Genomic DNA, 14482 nt, shown 5'->3' with positions numbered 1-14482 from the left:
TGGATTATTAAAAGATGTTGTTATGTTCTGTTACATCCAGATGTTATTGTGAGTTGTAATTTTGTACAAGTGGTGGCAGAATGCTGGATGGTTGGTTTAAAATACTTTTTATTTTATTTTTTGGCCATATCGCTTAGCCTCAGACTAAAGTATACAATTAATCCAATATTCATTTGTTGCACGTCTTTGCAATACACATATTTTCCACATATTGTGCAGCCCTAGTATCTCCACCCTCCACTAATGTCTTGCTTCGGAAAACTGATTTCAACAACATTCAAAAAGAAATCTAGTTACCTGGTCAACTTTGGCGCAGTCTGATAGCTGTGTCTTCATCAGGTTGTGCTTCAGTGGAAACCTGGGGCAGATGAATAGAAAAATACCAATACAATTAAATTCTTACTAAGACTAGACTGCTATAATATAATTTCATGTAATCATGAATGTGCGACCAGTAATTCTAGTATGTCACATGTATGACACAATATCCAAATGTCATAAGAAATCACGATATGATAATTAACATGATATTGTGAGGTTAGCGATACTCACGATAACTGTAAAAGTAAAATAAAAAAACAAGTCACAATATTGTAAAAAATGAAATAAAAAAATAAAAAAATTATATTGAGAAAAGAATGTACTTTTGCTTTTGAGTTTTAATTAATCTTTTATGTTTTGTCAAACCTTGCACGATATCCCCCCAAAAAAACAAAATTAAGTGTGACAACACACCATATAAACATACCATAGTGTTTTTCCATTGTAGCGAAATTCAAACATGAAAACCTTCCGGGCATCATGATACACTCTCAGCCTGTTTTCACGTTCCTGTTTGCTTAGAACTTCTCCTCGATATTCAGTAGGAAAGTCTCTCTTCTGAAAGGAGCAGGAACTGAACACTCCTCGACCTTACAAAGAAAAAAGGATACAACAGAAATATTTCATTATAACAATAATGAAAACTAGACCCATACTAAAGAATATTTTACCAATACTCACCTTTGAATTAATTAATATATTTTATGGTGAAGCCATTCTTGTCTTTACCTAAGGATGAAAAGTATGCTACCTCTTCTTTGGGTTTAACTTTTGCCCTCTGTGGCCTCATGACTGACATGTCTCACTGAAGATAATGATCTAAAGCTATAGAAAAAAATGAGTTTCAATCAGTTTGATAGGTAACTTGGTGCAAATGTCTTGAAGTTGACTTTCAGTGTACCATAATAGCCTGTGCAGTGTGCAGTAAATGTGCCAACGAAAATAAAATACAGTGGATAGCACAGCTCTGCTAAATATTTGCATAAATTAAATGTAATGAACACTAACAGACTTTACTGAAATATTTCTATTGAAAGAACAAATTTAAGTAAACACAAATGCAGCAATTTACCAATACTTCATTTATACTGTACTGGTAATACTAAGCCATTGTATATTTTCACATCAAAAACCAGTCTGTTATTGCTTTCCTCTTAAAAATTGCAATTAGCATTCATCTTACTCAACAGACGGTTAGCTCTGCTATGCTAACCGTCGCTAACAGAAGCGTAGCAATTCTAAATAATTAGCTGCATCCATCATAATCAACAGATGGTTAGGTATGCTAACGTAAGCTTAGCTGCACTTACACTGGACTTGCATTATAAATCATTTTCGCGAAAGAGGGAGCAATGTACACAAGCGACCAACAACAACAGGAAAAATTCGAGCTTCAAACCTACCTCATTAGCACAGCTACACGCCATCACATCTCGTGAAGTAAATAGAGCCGGGGGCGGTTCTCTATCGGGGCTGCTAGATGACGTCACTTCCGTACTCAGGGCAATATAATAAATCCCGTTCAAATCAACAAATTGGTTCAGTCGTTGGATTATGAACTTTGTTGATAAGAGTGGCTATTGTTCTATGATTTACAGTGTCAATAAAAAAAAATAGATCACATTTAAAATGAACCCCAAAGGCTCATATATTAAATGAATTACCACAGACGAAAACAAAGGATATTATTGCTAGAATTATAGATCATTTTGTAATCATAAAATGTGATTTCAGTTTCAGTTTTTTAAAAAGGTTTTTTTTTTCATTAACGAAAATGTTTTTTTGCTTTAGTAAATAAAATAACCTTGCTGCTGTCATACAGTTGCTGTCCGAGGATGTTTTAGTACTATACTTTAGTAATGGATGCATGTGTTTTTTGGCAAAATTGTGAGCGAGCCCAATTCCTTGGCTGAGAAGCAACCCTGCAAATGAATGGTCACATGACGCTTTCCTTTTGGCATGAAGCAGGACTGATGGTAGCGCTCACCTTTTCTTCTCCAGACAAGCATTTTTCCGGATGCCCCAAACATTTGGAAAGGGGGTTAATCAGAGAAAATAACTTCAACTCTTTTTTTCTTATTTTGGTCTGTATTTATGGAATCCCCTTTTCACTGGTCACACCAGGCCATCCTCCAAAAGTCTTACTCCCTCACCATGGGTGTAGATGCACTCATACCTGCTTACTGCCATTCCTGAGCAAGCTCTACACTGGTGGTGATGTCCTTATCCCGCAGCTGAATCAACTTTGGGAGATAGTCCTGGCATTTGCTGGATTTTCTTGGGTGCCCTGAAGCCTTCTTCACTTAAAGTTTGTAAGGTCACTAAAGGAAATTACTTTAATTTTCATGGCAAATAGGGACTTTGCAATTCATCTAATCACTATAACATTCTGGAGTACATGCAAATTGCCATCATAAAAAAACAATAATAATAAGTCAGCACTGGAGATTTTTAGAAAATCAATGTCATTCTCAAAACATTTGGCCACTGGTGTACAGAAAGATGTTACATTGTAAAGGCAGGGTGGGATGTTAAATGATGAATCAATATACGGCACTGACAGTTTCTCTGTCTTTGCCTCCAGCTGTTCAAAGTGATGTGATAAACAGCTGTTAACCATTGTATATTTTCAAATAAACAACCACTGCAAGAATTAAATGCTGAAATATATAATTAAATGTCATAGTGTATTTCATTATTTAATTTATATACTTAGGAATTGGTGGCTGCAAAAAAAAAAAAAGGCTCTGCGTCTACAGACAAACATTCACAATACACAGCATTTTGAGAAAAAACTGAATTATGGGGACATGTGCGTAATTGTGGGGACAGGTGACGGTCAGCCAATCAAATGCTGTGAAATATACACTGGTGTGAATAATTCATGAAGTGGTGCATTACGAGGACCTTCCTACAGGGGGCGTCATCAAATACACAAAAATACACAAATTCATGTAATTATGGTTTACAAGGACATTGGCTAAAACTTTGGATTTAAGCCTTCTACAGCCCTAGAAGCACTTCTGCATTGAATGAATTATGAGGACATGGGCTGTGTCCTCATAATTCAAAATGTCCTCGCAGTGTTGCGTGTATTCAGGTGACATGTCCTCATAATACACAAAGGCAAACACACACACACACACACACACACACACACACACACACACACACACACACACACACACACACTCCTACATTTTGTTTCCATGAAAAAAAAAAACTGGTATGATGAGGTACTTAAGCACTCCTTTTAGTACAATTATTTACCGGTACTGTTGCTGGGAGGAGAGCATACCAGACTACGCGTGGACGGACACATTAGAGGCACATGCTGCTTCACCATGCCTAAAGATATCCGACCACATGGAGCATTTTGCTCTGGTAAACCACAAGTCTATTTTAGGTGGCTGATTCAATGCCTGTGCTTCATTTTCTGGCTAGCAATGCTACCAAAGCCCCTGTGGAAAAATCTCCATCTAAATACGAATTTTACAATCAGGGCCAAACGGTGTTTAAGAAGATCCTTGGTGTATTAATGGTGATGAGCTTCTAATTTACATGCCGATTTGATATAAATGCTCAGTACAAGGAGACTAATTAGTGTAGCCTTAACTTTTTGAGTGGGTATTCGGGATCCGGATTTTACCTGATTAAGTGCAATGGATATATAGAACTAGATGTTTACTCACTCCTGTTCAAATTGGTGTCACTGTTAACACGTGACACCAATCTCCTGTCATCTTCATACCTGTATATCTGAACTATGGTGCAGGATGGCAAGGCACAAAAAAAGCCACTAAGCCCAGCCACATTTGGCGAAAACACACTAACCTTAAAAATCCCCGAAATGCACATGGGAAAATGTGTTATGTTCTGATCGTGAACGTGGAGGGAATTATGAGCAGTTCTAAATGTCAATATTGGTAGGATGGGAGGAAGCAAACCATGTCAGGAAAAGCCTGCTAGAACAGTTGAACCTTATTTTGGAGTTAATCATAGGCCAAATTCATCACATCCCCAGTTATAAGAGGGTGTGCACACTTGTGCAAGTGCAGTCTAAGTTGTTTATTCCTACTTCCCTTCTTAAAAATATGTAATTTCCCTTCAATGGAGTAGTGCAGATTGTAGGTCACATTAATGGTGGATTATTATTAGGCGTGCATCGATCAACATTTTCTGGCCAATCTCCGATCTTTTAAAAAGTCTGACCTGCCAATCCCGTTTTTTTCCGATCTTGTTTTTTTTCAAGCAGCATACACCATCAGAGTTCCAATCTTATTTCATTGGAAAACATTGAACAAAATCTGTGAAATAATACAAACGTGTTGTTTTAACTGCAAATTAAGTAGTTCTCTGAAATAAAATTGAAAAGCTTATTTGTCATCCCAGCATAAGAGGACAGTGGCTGACTTTTTCAGACCTCTGAGGAGGGAGATTAAATTGGTGGAAAAGATAGGTTTATATTTAAGGGATCGGCCGACCACCGATCCCCCCCCAAACTAAGGAAATCGGGGCCGATAAATCGGTGCACCCCTAGTTATTATAAAATTTTTGAATGAGTCACCTTGGTGTTGCTTTTTTTTCAATCACAAAAGTGTAGCATTTGAACAGGGGTGTGTCGACTATTTATATCCAGTATGTGTCCTCCGTGTTGCTTTTCAAGTGAACTGCTGTAAGGCTGAATGATTTATTATTTTGAGATCAAAGTCGTGATCTCGAGCAATGCTATTTTGTGATCGTCAATGCTGCATGTTTCCTTAAGTCCTCTTTACCCCCCCCCCCCCCCCTCTCTCACTCCCGCGTTCGCCAATCACAAGCATGGCATGCTACTCGTGGACAGTTCATGCTAACCAATCAGCTGCGAGCTGGTTAAAATGCATACGTTGTGTCACCCATTCCTTCCTGCTTTCCCGGCTGCTCACTAATGCTAGGCTCGAAGCTAACTTGCTCATTTCAGAGCAAGTTAGCTTAGCGCCTATCGGCAGCAGTTACACACTACATAGTGTTGATCCACACCGCTAAGTAACTAATCCTCACTTCTAATGTCTGTGCATTATTATAGTAGCTCTGTCATGTTTGTATATGTTGCTGTATATAGTTGCACTGAAGCTTGATTTGAGGAAAATTGTGAATTGAAATCAAAATTATTATTATTTTTAAATTATTCCACCCTAGTCTGCTGTTAAACATCATTCCATTTGTTTAGATTACTGTATAAAACATACTAAATAATGCCTACCTTTAAAATCCCAAGTTATCACTAGTTCAGAATGTTCTTTATCTTCCCCCCCCTGTTTTATATTGTAGTGATAAAACAGTGCCCTAGAGTTTTCTGTAAGTTTAACTGAATTAATTTCAACTCCATCCATTCACATTCAAAGGAAGACATCTCCTTTGTTAGCTTAGTGCTCAGTGGTGATAAATTTGTCAGAACTGCTGCCTTTAAGAAGACAAGAGTAAACCTGGAGACTTAAGTCTGCACAGACGACGCTTAATCTCACCACCAAATGAGACACTGTGACATTATTTTCTCCCGGAGTAGTTCGTAATTTTTGCAATTTCCTTTTCTGACAAAGAAAGGGGGGGGGGGGAGTGTGTGGAGGACAGAATGACGGGCCACTCGGCAGTGCCGCCGTGGCACAGGGAAAATCAATTCTCCAGATAATGAGAGTGAACTTCACTTCAGCCTGTAGGATGCTGTCTTGTATCGAGTGCGACGAACAATTAACTACATTGTCTCTTGTAGACATGCGTCAGTCGACAGCCTCCTTAATGCAGTCGGAATGTCCACTGTCCAACTGAAGCGCTAGAACAATTACACCTTTAGAGATTCTCTTAACCTGGATGAATGGTGAGATATTGCCACTAGTTTTCACAAGTTTTGTTGTTGTTTGTTTAAAAAAAAAAAAACAATTACGGCAGATGAAGAATACATGACCTGATTCAAGCTCAATTATCTGCCATTAGAATAGGAAAAGTAAACATCGGTAGCCCATCTCACCACCTTAAAGCTAATTATATTACCATGATAGAATTATGGTACTTCTTATTTTAAAAATAAATTTACTCGTAACCAGTAATGTAATCTCAATAAATTACATGAGTTCAATATTTTAAGGACACACTTTATGGAAGCAAGTCAATTTCAATGTTTTAATTTCAATCATTTATTTTATTCATTTGTAAAAGAAGAAAGACAATATAAAACAATATTCTTCGATGATGATTGAAAAGGAGCAGAGAGAAGACGAGCGCTATTTTCTCTGCCCCGATTCTCCCCAGAGTTCAGTTACAAAGTAAAGTAAAAAAACAACAAAAACAAAATGAAATCGTATTGAATGGGAAAAGAAACGATGAGTTGCAAGCATGATCTCGGAATGAATTAAACTGATATCACTAGGCACCAACTAAATGACCCCTTTCCCAATTAGTAGATTGTTGTTGTTTACACATACCTTGAGCCGGAGTGACCTCCACCAATGCTTGAACCTTTTTTTAGCTGCAAAATCGTAGCAAGACCCAATAAAGTAAGATAGTTTACTGTTTTGAAGCGACCATTTTAGGGTCATTTTGTAATCCTTCGAAAAAAATGGAAGAAGCTGCTATTTCATGTTAACTTGCTGCTAGATCAAGAGCCTAATGAAAACTAGTTTAAGGTCCTAACTAATCCTAATGAAACTTAGTTCGACATTACTTCCTTTGACTGTGGTTATAAGCAACTTTTGTTAAAATGTCATATGGTTTGGCAGCATTGTCACACCGTGTGAGGATTATCATAAATATTTAATGGAGCATTCTGGTCATTCTATAAAAAAATGACAACCAGGAAGTTGCAGACAAAGTCACGCCAGTGAATAAAAATAATTCCTTGTTAGAGGTAAGGAACGGATTTAACTAAAGCTTGCATCATGCAGGATTAATCACTTGTGGTTGTTTTATGATTAGGCCAATTTCCATGATCTCATGGCACTTTTTTTTATTTTTTTATCACTATCATGCGCCTGCCTGTTGTTTAGATAAAAATCCCCAGTGGCATAAATTACATGCCATGCCTTTTATTCCTGACAGGTGCTCGTGTTCACCGCTTGTGAACAGGAAATTATGCGGCCACTCAAAAAAAGAAAAAAAAATCTGAGGATCGGAAGGACTATTTATCTCTAATAGCTGTCAGCAATAATGTGTGGTGTGAATATTCAAATGACGTGGATCTAACTCGAGAGCCAAGTGTCAGACCCAAGGCTGCAGTCTTTTTGCTGCAGGGTAGATAATTATGTTGATATTTGTCCAGAAAAAAACTGGGAACTTTGGTTTTGTATCATTAAAACCAGAGATCAAGAACCAGAGTTCCTGTCCAATTTGCACATCAGTGCCATACAGAACAGTATATATTTACGCAGTTTTACCACATTTGACATGTGCTTAAGAATTTCAGAATTGCTTTAGAAAATGTGTGCCTAAAGGCTGAGCTTGTGAACGGCACATGACCAAACCTAAAAAAAACAGGTGAGCTATGATTGGTTGCTCTTAGCCGCTGCAAGTCAGCAAGTGGCAAAATGGCCGCCTCCGGGATAGATAAATACGGGTGGACAATATGAATCAAAATGCTGTGTTTAGACAGAATATATTGTTGTAAATTTTTTGACTTGATTTCCACTTTAAACGTTAAAGTGAGGGAATCTATACAGAAAAAAACTCACAAAGAATTTGAGAAGGAGCAAATACTTTTTGAATTCCCGAAAAGTTAGCTGCTTGTCATTGCATTATTACTCTATTTTGACCTAATTGAATGAGGATTTCATACATAGTAGCAACCCATCTTAAAACGTTGACCGATTCAGTCTCATTTTGTTTTACTGTCTTTTTCGTTCAGGTGGTGAGTGAATACTACCCCCCTCCCCCGAAAAAATGTGATTTGTGAGCTCCTGAGGCTAAGCTCAGTCACCCTTTGAGGTGAAGCCCGCTTTCTTGCATCCGTGATCTCATTGGTCTGGGCGCTACTCAAAGCCCATGACCACAGGTGAAGGCTGGGACATAAACAAACTGCTAAATTGAGAGCGCCACTCGTCTTCACCTCAGTAGACCCCGCGCTGCAGTTCGCATCTTTACCAACGCTATGCTGTGTAGATCTGCTTCATGCTCGGGAGATGTAGGATGTGGACTTGGTCGACATTCAGATATATTTAAAAATGTATATCTTGGTCAGTCCTACTGGATATTGCTAGCTTAGTTTGCGGTTAACTGACCTTCCAGTGTCATTCTTTTTTTTAATCCTTTTGTAAAACATGAAGGGCTTATTGTGTGTTATCTAGAGCCTATCCCACCTTACTTTGGGCTAAAGATGGGGTACACCCTGGACTGGCATTCACACTCATGAAAAATGTGTTCATCAAGCAATCTAAAATACATATTTGGAATGTGGGTGGATCCCAAAGTCATAACGTAGAATATAAACGAGACATCATAGGCAGACAACTTGGTGTATGGGCGCTATTATGTAAATGAGTCCCACTGTAATGGTTACAGTCCAGCAAGATTCTGAACAAAAATGCGCTCACTGACGCATTGTTTTACAAAAACAAATTAACAAAAAGTCAGCTAACAAAAATGGCACTTGGTTGTTTTGTTTAAACTTTTGATTGGTGGGCAGCAACTCCACAGACCTAATTATTTGTGTACAAGACATTAGAAATTAAGCTTTCCACAATATGTCCCCTTCAGGGGTTAGAAATTCAGAAAAACAAAAGTAAATACATGACTTGGTACTTTGTCAAAGAACAACATTTGTTTTGGAAGAGGCAAGGTTAATTAAGAAGCTCGCCCTACAATATGACATTCATTTTATACCCTCTCCATTTTTGTGTCTTGAAGTCTGGAATTTGCCATTAGACTTTTGCAGCCTGGAGCTTTGCCTGACGCTCAGTCATTGTCACAGATGCTCCTGATGAGTTAACGGCGGCGTAAAAATGCCGTTTGCCTCAGGTGGCGCATGCAGATGAACAGACTGCGTTTTGACAGGTACAAGCGAGAGATGACAAACGAGCCCGATCAAGGCCCGGGTAATTGTTTGAGGAAACCTATGATATACGCATACACATGTCCGATAATTGTTTTCCCTCGTTCGCCATGAAAATGTAATGGTTTCCTTTCTGTCCGTGTCTCAGTGTTGAAGTGTCTTTGACTGTTATTTAAACAAGGCTGTCTTTATATTATGAACAGACTAATGCTGTGGATAAATTACCTTGGTATCGTTTAATTTATTTGACGCTGCATGTCATCATTTCTCTCCCTGTGGCGCACTAACTCAACATTTTTGTCAGCGTCTGTGTACAGTGGCTACTCTTTTTGCACCGTTGTTTATCGCCTGCACAGGTGCGTTAGCATGCGCCACCGACGGCTAGGTAATAAACCACTGCCAGCGGTGAAATAATGAAAAGTAATAAAAGACAGATAATTGCCTTTTTTCACCCTTGATGAAAACGGATCACTTCTGTTGAGAAATGAACCGGTGGGGTGGGTGGTGATGTGTGTGTGTGTGTGTGTGGGGGGGGGGGGGCTCTGGATGTACGAGCAAGGGACAAGGCTTAGGTGCGGAAAAGACAAAAGGTGACCACTGTTTAGAAGAGCGTGGAAAATGGGAGAAGGTAAGCGAGGGAGGACATTTATTGTGGTGACAAAAGGAAAAAAAGGATGACCAGGCAAAGCTGGAGAAACATTAATCTCACTCACACACACACACACGCACACGGACGCACGCACACACGCACGCATGCACATGCACACGCCTTCTTTGGGATCTTCCATGTGTAATAACAATGAAAAGGTCTGCAGGTAGCGCATATTGAAGTCAGTCCCGAAATCCCTCCCGACAATATTTAAGTACATTTTTCCACACTTAAGTTCAAAGTCTAAAAGCATGTTCTATTTCGTCCCTCCCAACCGCCACTGTCGTTTTAAATGTATATACAATACAGTGAATGCCCACCTATTCGCGGTTCCTCAATTGTTTGCTGAAAAACTCACCTTTTCGCCTATTTTTCTGCTCTTTCTGACAAAATGTTGACAGTCTTGGATAACAGGAAAGTAGTAATTGATGTTAAGGAAGTATGTTGTAGACACTGAGAGAATTTAGATTTTTTTATGTCGGGGATGAGCTATTAAGCCTTTTTTTTGGGTGCATGTATGTATGTCCATGCACACTTCTGGCAGATTTAATGTTATTGTTATTATTATTATTGCATTTTTTTTATGCATAGTCTGTCTAGAAAAGCGCTATATAAATCTGATGCATTATTATTATTGTTATTATTATAATCAATTTATTTTTAGGTGTTTTAAACTGCACAGTTTTGGTGTAATACTTTGTATTATTATCACAGTTTACTTTAAACTATTAATATAGGCAATTACAAATATTTTTGGGTGGTATAATTTTTTTTACTGTACACGCTCGGTTTCTATTCCTGTGGAATGTTCTGAGACAGGCATTGGGTTTGTTTTAATGACCTATTTTGCATCAATCATTTTGACATAGTAAAAGAGTAAATAATAGGACAGATCGTATAGTAAAAGTGGCCTCAATGAGAAAATGTTCTTTGCACAGCGGGGCATAGATCTGACTGTCATCCGCATAAGCAGAAATGTTCCCACTATTTTTCTGCCCTTTCTGAAACAGAGATGCTACAAGATGTTGACAAAGTAATTGATGTTAAGGAAAGTATGTCGTAGACACAGAGAATTAAGATTGTTGTATGTCAGGGATGAGCAAAATTTAGTCTTTTGTTTTTTTTGTGTGTGCGTGGTAATTACAGTCTTAGCTGCATATGCATGTATGCCCATGCACATTTCTAGTGCATTTAGTGTTTTTATTTTTTTAGTCTTTAAGTAATTTATTTTTAAGTATCATGTTGTAAGAAGAGTTTGAAATAGCTTTCAACTACACTGTTTTGGTATCATACTTTGTGTTATATTATTACAGTTTACGCTATTAAAGCTACTTAACGCAGAAAATTTTGAATCACTACTGCTATCTGTGGCCGAAAAATGAAACTGCATTTTTCCTTCTTCATATACACAACGCACACATGACGTCACATCCGTAGACAGAGGGTAGGAAATTCGAACCTGAAATCCTCTCTAAACTATTGGGCAGATACTTGCAGGAGTTCCTAATATGAACAGCTAAGATGTTAATCTAACTATTAATGTTTCTGTCATAAATAGTCGCATAAAAAGGCTATTGTAAATATATTTTGGGACAAATTGTTACAAAGTGCGGCTTTAATATAGCAATTATAAACATTTTTGGGGGGTGTAAATTGTGTGTTTTTCTTTTTTTTTAAATTAAATAGTTCCTGACAGGGCTTAGTTTCTATTCCTGTGGATTGGTTTTAGACAGGCATTGGGTTTGTTTTAATGGCCTTTTTCACATCAATCATATTAACGTAGTTAAAAAATCGTATAGTAAAAGTGGCCTCAATGAGAAAGCGTTCTTTTTGCTCAGCGGAACATAGATATGTTTGTTATCCGCATAAGGAGTGATAGGAAATCCAATGTTTTCTTAAGATGAAACCCAGGGCCATCAAGTATAATGAAAACAAAAGGGGCCCCAGAATAGAACCCTGTGGAACACCATACGATAGTGAGGCAGTGGAAGGAAGGACGAACCATTACATGTTGTTGAAGATCTAGATCAGAGGTGGGCATTGAGGGCCGAAGTCCTGCAGGTTTTGCATGTTGCCCTTCTCCAACACAGCTGGTATATGATCAGCTCATCAGCAAGCTCTGCATAAGCCTGATAACGATCCTGTTGATTGGAATCAGCTTGTGTTGGAAGTGAGAAACCTCCAAAACCTGCAGGACTCCGTCCGGCCCTCGAGGACCGAGATTGCCCACCTCTGATCTAGATAAAGGTGCAGATACAGTAAGTCATTTTCATCATTTGATTCGCTGTGGCATTAATGGAATTGTCCCCCCCAGAATCATAATGCCACCCTCCATCTGTTCAACATCCTCATTGACCCAGAAAGTAGTCTGCTAAAACTAAAAGAAGCTCTGGGTTTGCTTTCTTGCTGCATGCAGCACAGGATTTAATCATTGCAGACTACTATGAAATATCAGGTTTGTCAAAGCATTCTAGAGAAAAAGGCACTACACCCTGTAGATTTGTCTCAACCACTGATCATGGGTTATCCAGATGGATAAAAACACACAACACACCGCTAAAAACACTGGCTGGAAGACAAAGCCTGGCTGGAATAAAGCATTGGACTATTCTCAATTGCCTCTGATCCTATTGAGCAGAAATGCTCCACTTGACACGAGAACGGTGAACGATTGATCAAATGTCACACATTTACACCTTCCCACCTAACAGAGCGCAGCGGAAGGACAGAAAAAGTAGATATGCTCACTTATACCGGTTTCAGCAAGATGTAAAAGGACAAAATAAGGGGGTAGTGGGGACAAGGGTCACCTGTCATCACAAGGCAGAAGGCGCCTCAGGTGCTCACCTCACGAGCTGCATGGAGGACACATTAGTCGGCTCTGATAATGCCCGTGGAGTGTCGTGACTGTCAGAGTGGCGCGGCGGAACCGCTGATGAGACACAAGGGCCAAAGGAGAACACAACACCGGTGTGAAAAGATGGTTGGGAACAGCACACGGGAGCGAGAGAGGATAAAGGATGACTGCAGAGGTGACAAGGATTGATGCTATCTTGTGCTCTCCAAAAAGCAGCCTAATAGACTGAGAGCTGGACTTGAAGAAAATGTTGAGGAAGAAAAATCAAGGGTTTGTTTCATATAATTTCAAACTCATCTTACAACATTTTCCTTTGAGAATAAATGGTTTACAAATGATTTTATTTCTAACACAGAACTGCACATAATCTTGCACATACGGTAGAGACTCACCCTCACTTCACAGCAGGTGCAATCTGAATGTGTCTCTTCTTGGGCATACAAAGCATGCCTCAGTCAAAATGGTGCGTCAACATACTTCCTTGACACCAATTCCCGTTAAAACAGTGTTTTGGCAGTACCTTGTGGCGTCCTAGGGAGTTTTAAAAAGAGCTCAAAAACTGCAAATGGGTGAGAGTTTCAGCGAACAGCTGGGGGTTTGTTTCACAAAAACAAAACAACAAAACACAAGTTAGTGTATTTGTGAACAGTGAACCAGGAATACGTGAAGGATTGCTGTTGTGAGCTCCCATTTCTATGCTGTTTGTTGCTTCCTGGAGGAGTTGAGTCAGAGCAGATGTCTTGTTGTTTTTCTTTTGGCAGCAAACTGTTCAACCACCAAATCAACATTTCCAAGTAGTGCACACCATATAATTTCAGCTGTTTCAAGAAATGGTGAATCAATGGTTCCACACAATCGACGCAATTGTCAACAATCAATGAATGGATGCTTTTCAAAATATTATTTTATTTCAGTGAAGAATCTCTCCAAATGTTCTTAACTCTCGTTTCCATCCCAGCTTCCTGAAAGATTTGAGCCATCGCGCGTATCTGACAACCCCCCAAACATTCGTGTTCCATCAACATTCGGTCACGCTTCTTTTATTTTGGTTAACCTTTAAGAAAGCAATGAATGTTAAGTATTTCGGTTTTATGATTTAGGTAAGTTTTACACAACCTCTGAAGTGGTCATCAGTTAATTTTTTTTAGACACATTGATACATTTTGAAACAAACAACCAAGATTTAAGCTTAAACACGTCATCAGCTTTCTCATGTTTACAATATGAAGCCAGTGTGCTTGGAAAAAAATCAGGCTGTTGACGGATTCATTGTTAAAAGCGGAATCTATTTATTTATTTTTATTTTTATTTATTTTTTTATACTGCAAAGGCAACTGCATCTTGTCATTGTGGACATCGGTGCACACAGACCTTGAGCATGTGGGCTCGTCAAGCTTTTATGCTGGCCAGCCATTTGAAGCATTTCCTTAGCGCCAATGACCTACATGTTTGTCCTTGGGACAGGAACAACATTCGATAGTTTCATTTATATGGCGGATATAGAGCTCAATATTGACTTGGTTGGCATTTTTTGTCTTTTTCTATTTTGTTCTGTCTTACTGAGGGCTTCTTACATTGCATTGCTGGTATCACTTTTCAAAACTCCATTTAAGATAATAACCTAAATAAAGAGTGAAAG

General features: G+C 38.7%; 2 protein-coding genes across 5 annotated transcripts in view; one reads left to right on the top strand and one right to left on the bottom strand.

Annotated features, from left to right (window-relative positions):
* LOC147173720 (uncharacterized) overlaps positions 1-3503 on the bottom strand; it is a 7180-nt gene extending 3677 nt beyond the window's left edge. The window contains exons 1-3 of the mRNA XM_086076170.1: positions 1003-3503; positions 749-911; positions 298-358 (exon numbers count right to left, since the gene is read on the bottom strand). Coding sequence (XP_085932296.1) covers positions 298-358; positions 749-783 — 96 coding nt within the window. The 5' untranslated portion in view covers positions 784-911; positions 1003-3503. The remainder of the gene's footprint in view (positions 1-297; positions 359-748; positions 912-1002) is intronic.
* Positions 1-14482, top strand: part of ccser1 (coiled-coil serine-rich protein 1) — a 116299-nt gene that overhangs the window by 35330 nt on the left and 66487 nt on the right. The gene's annotated exons all lie outside the window — the stretch shown is intronic.

This window comes from Leptonotus elevatus, chromosome 5 (genome assembly GCF_054856555.1).
Source record: "Leptonotus elevatus isolate MCC_2025b chromosome 5, RoL_Lele_1.0, whole genome shotgun sequence".
Taxonomy (NCBI): domain Eukaryota; kingdom Metazoa; phylum Chordata; class Actinopteri; order Syngnathiformes; family Syngnathidae; genus Leptonotus; species Leptonotus elevatus.
This window is presented reverse-complemented; position numbering and strand designations above follow the sequence as displayed.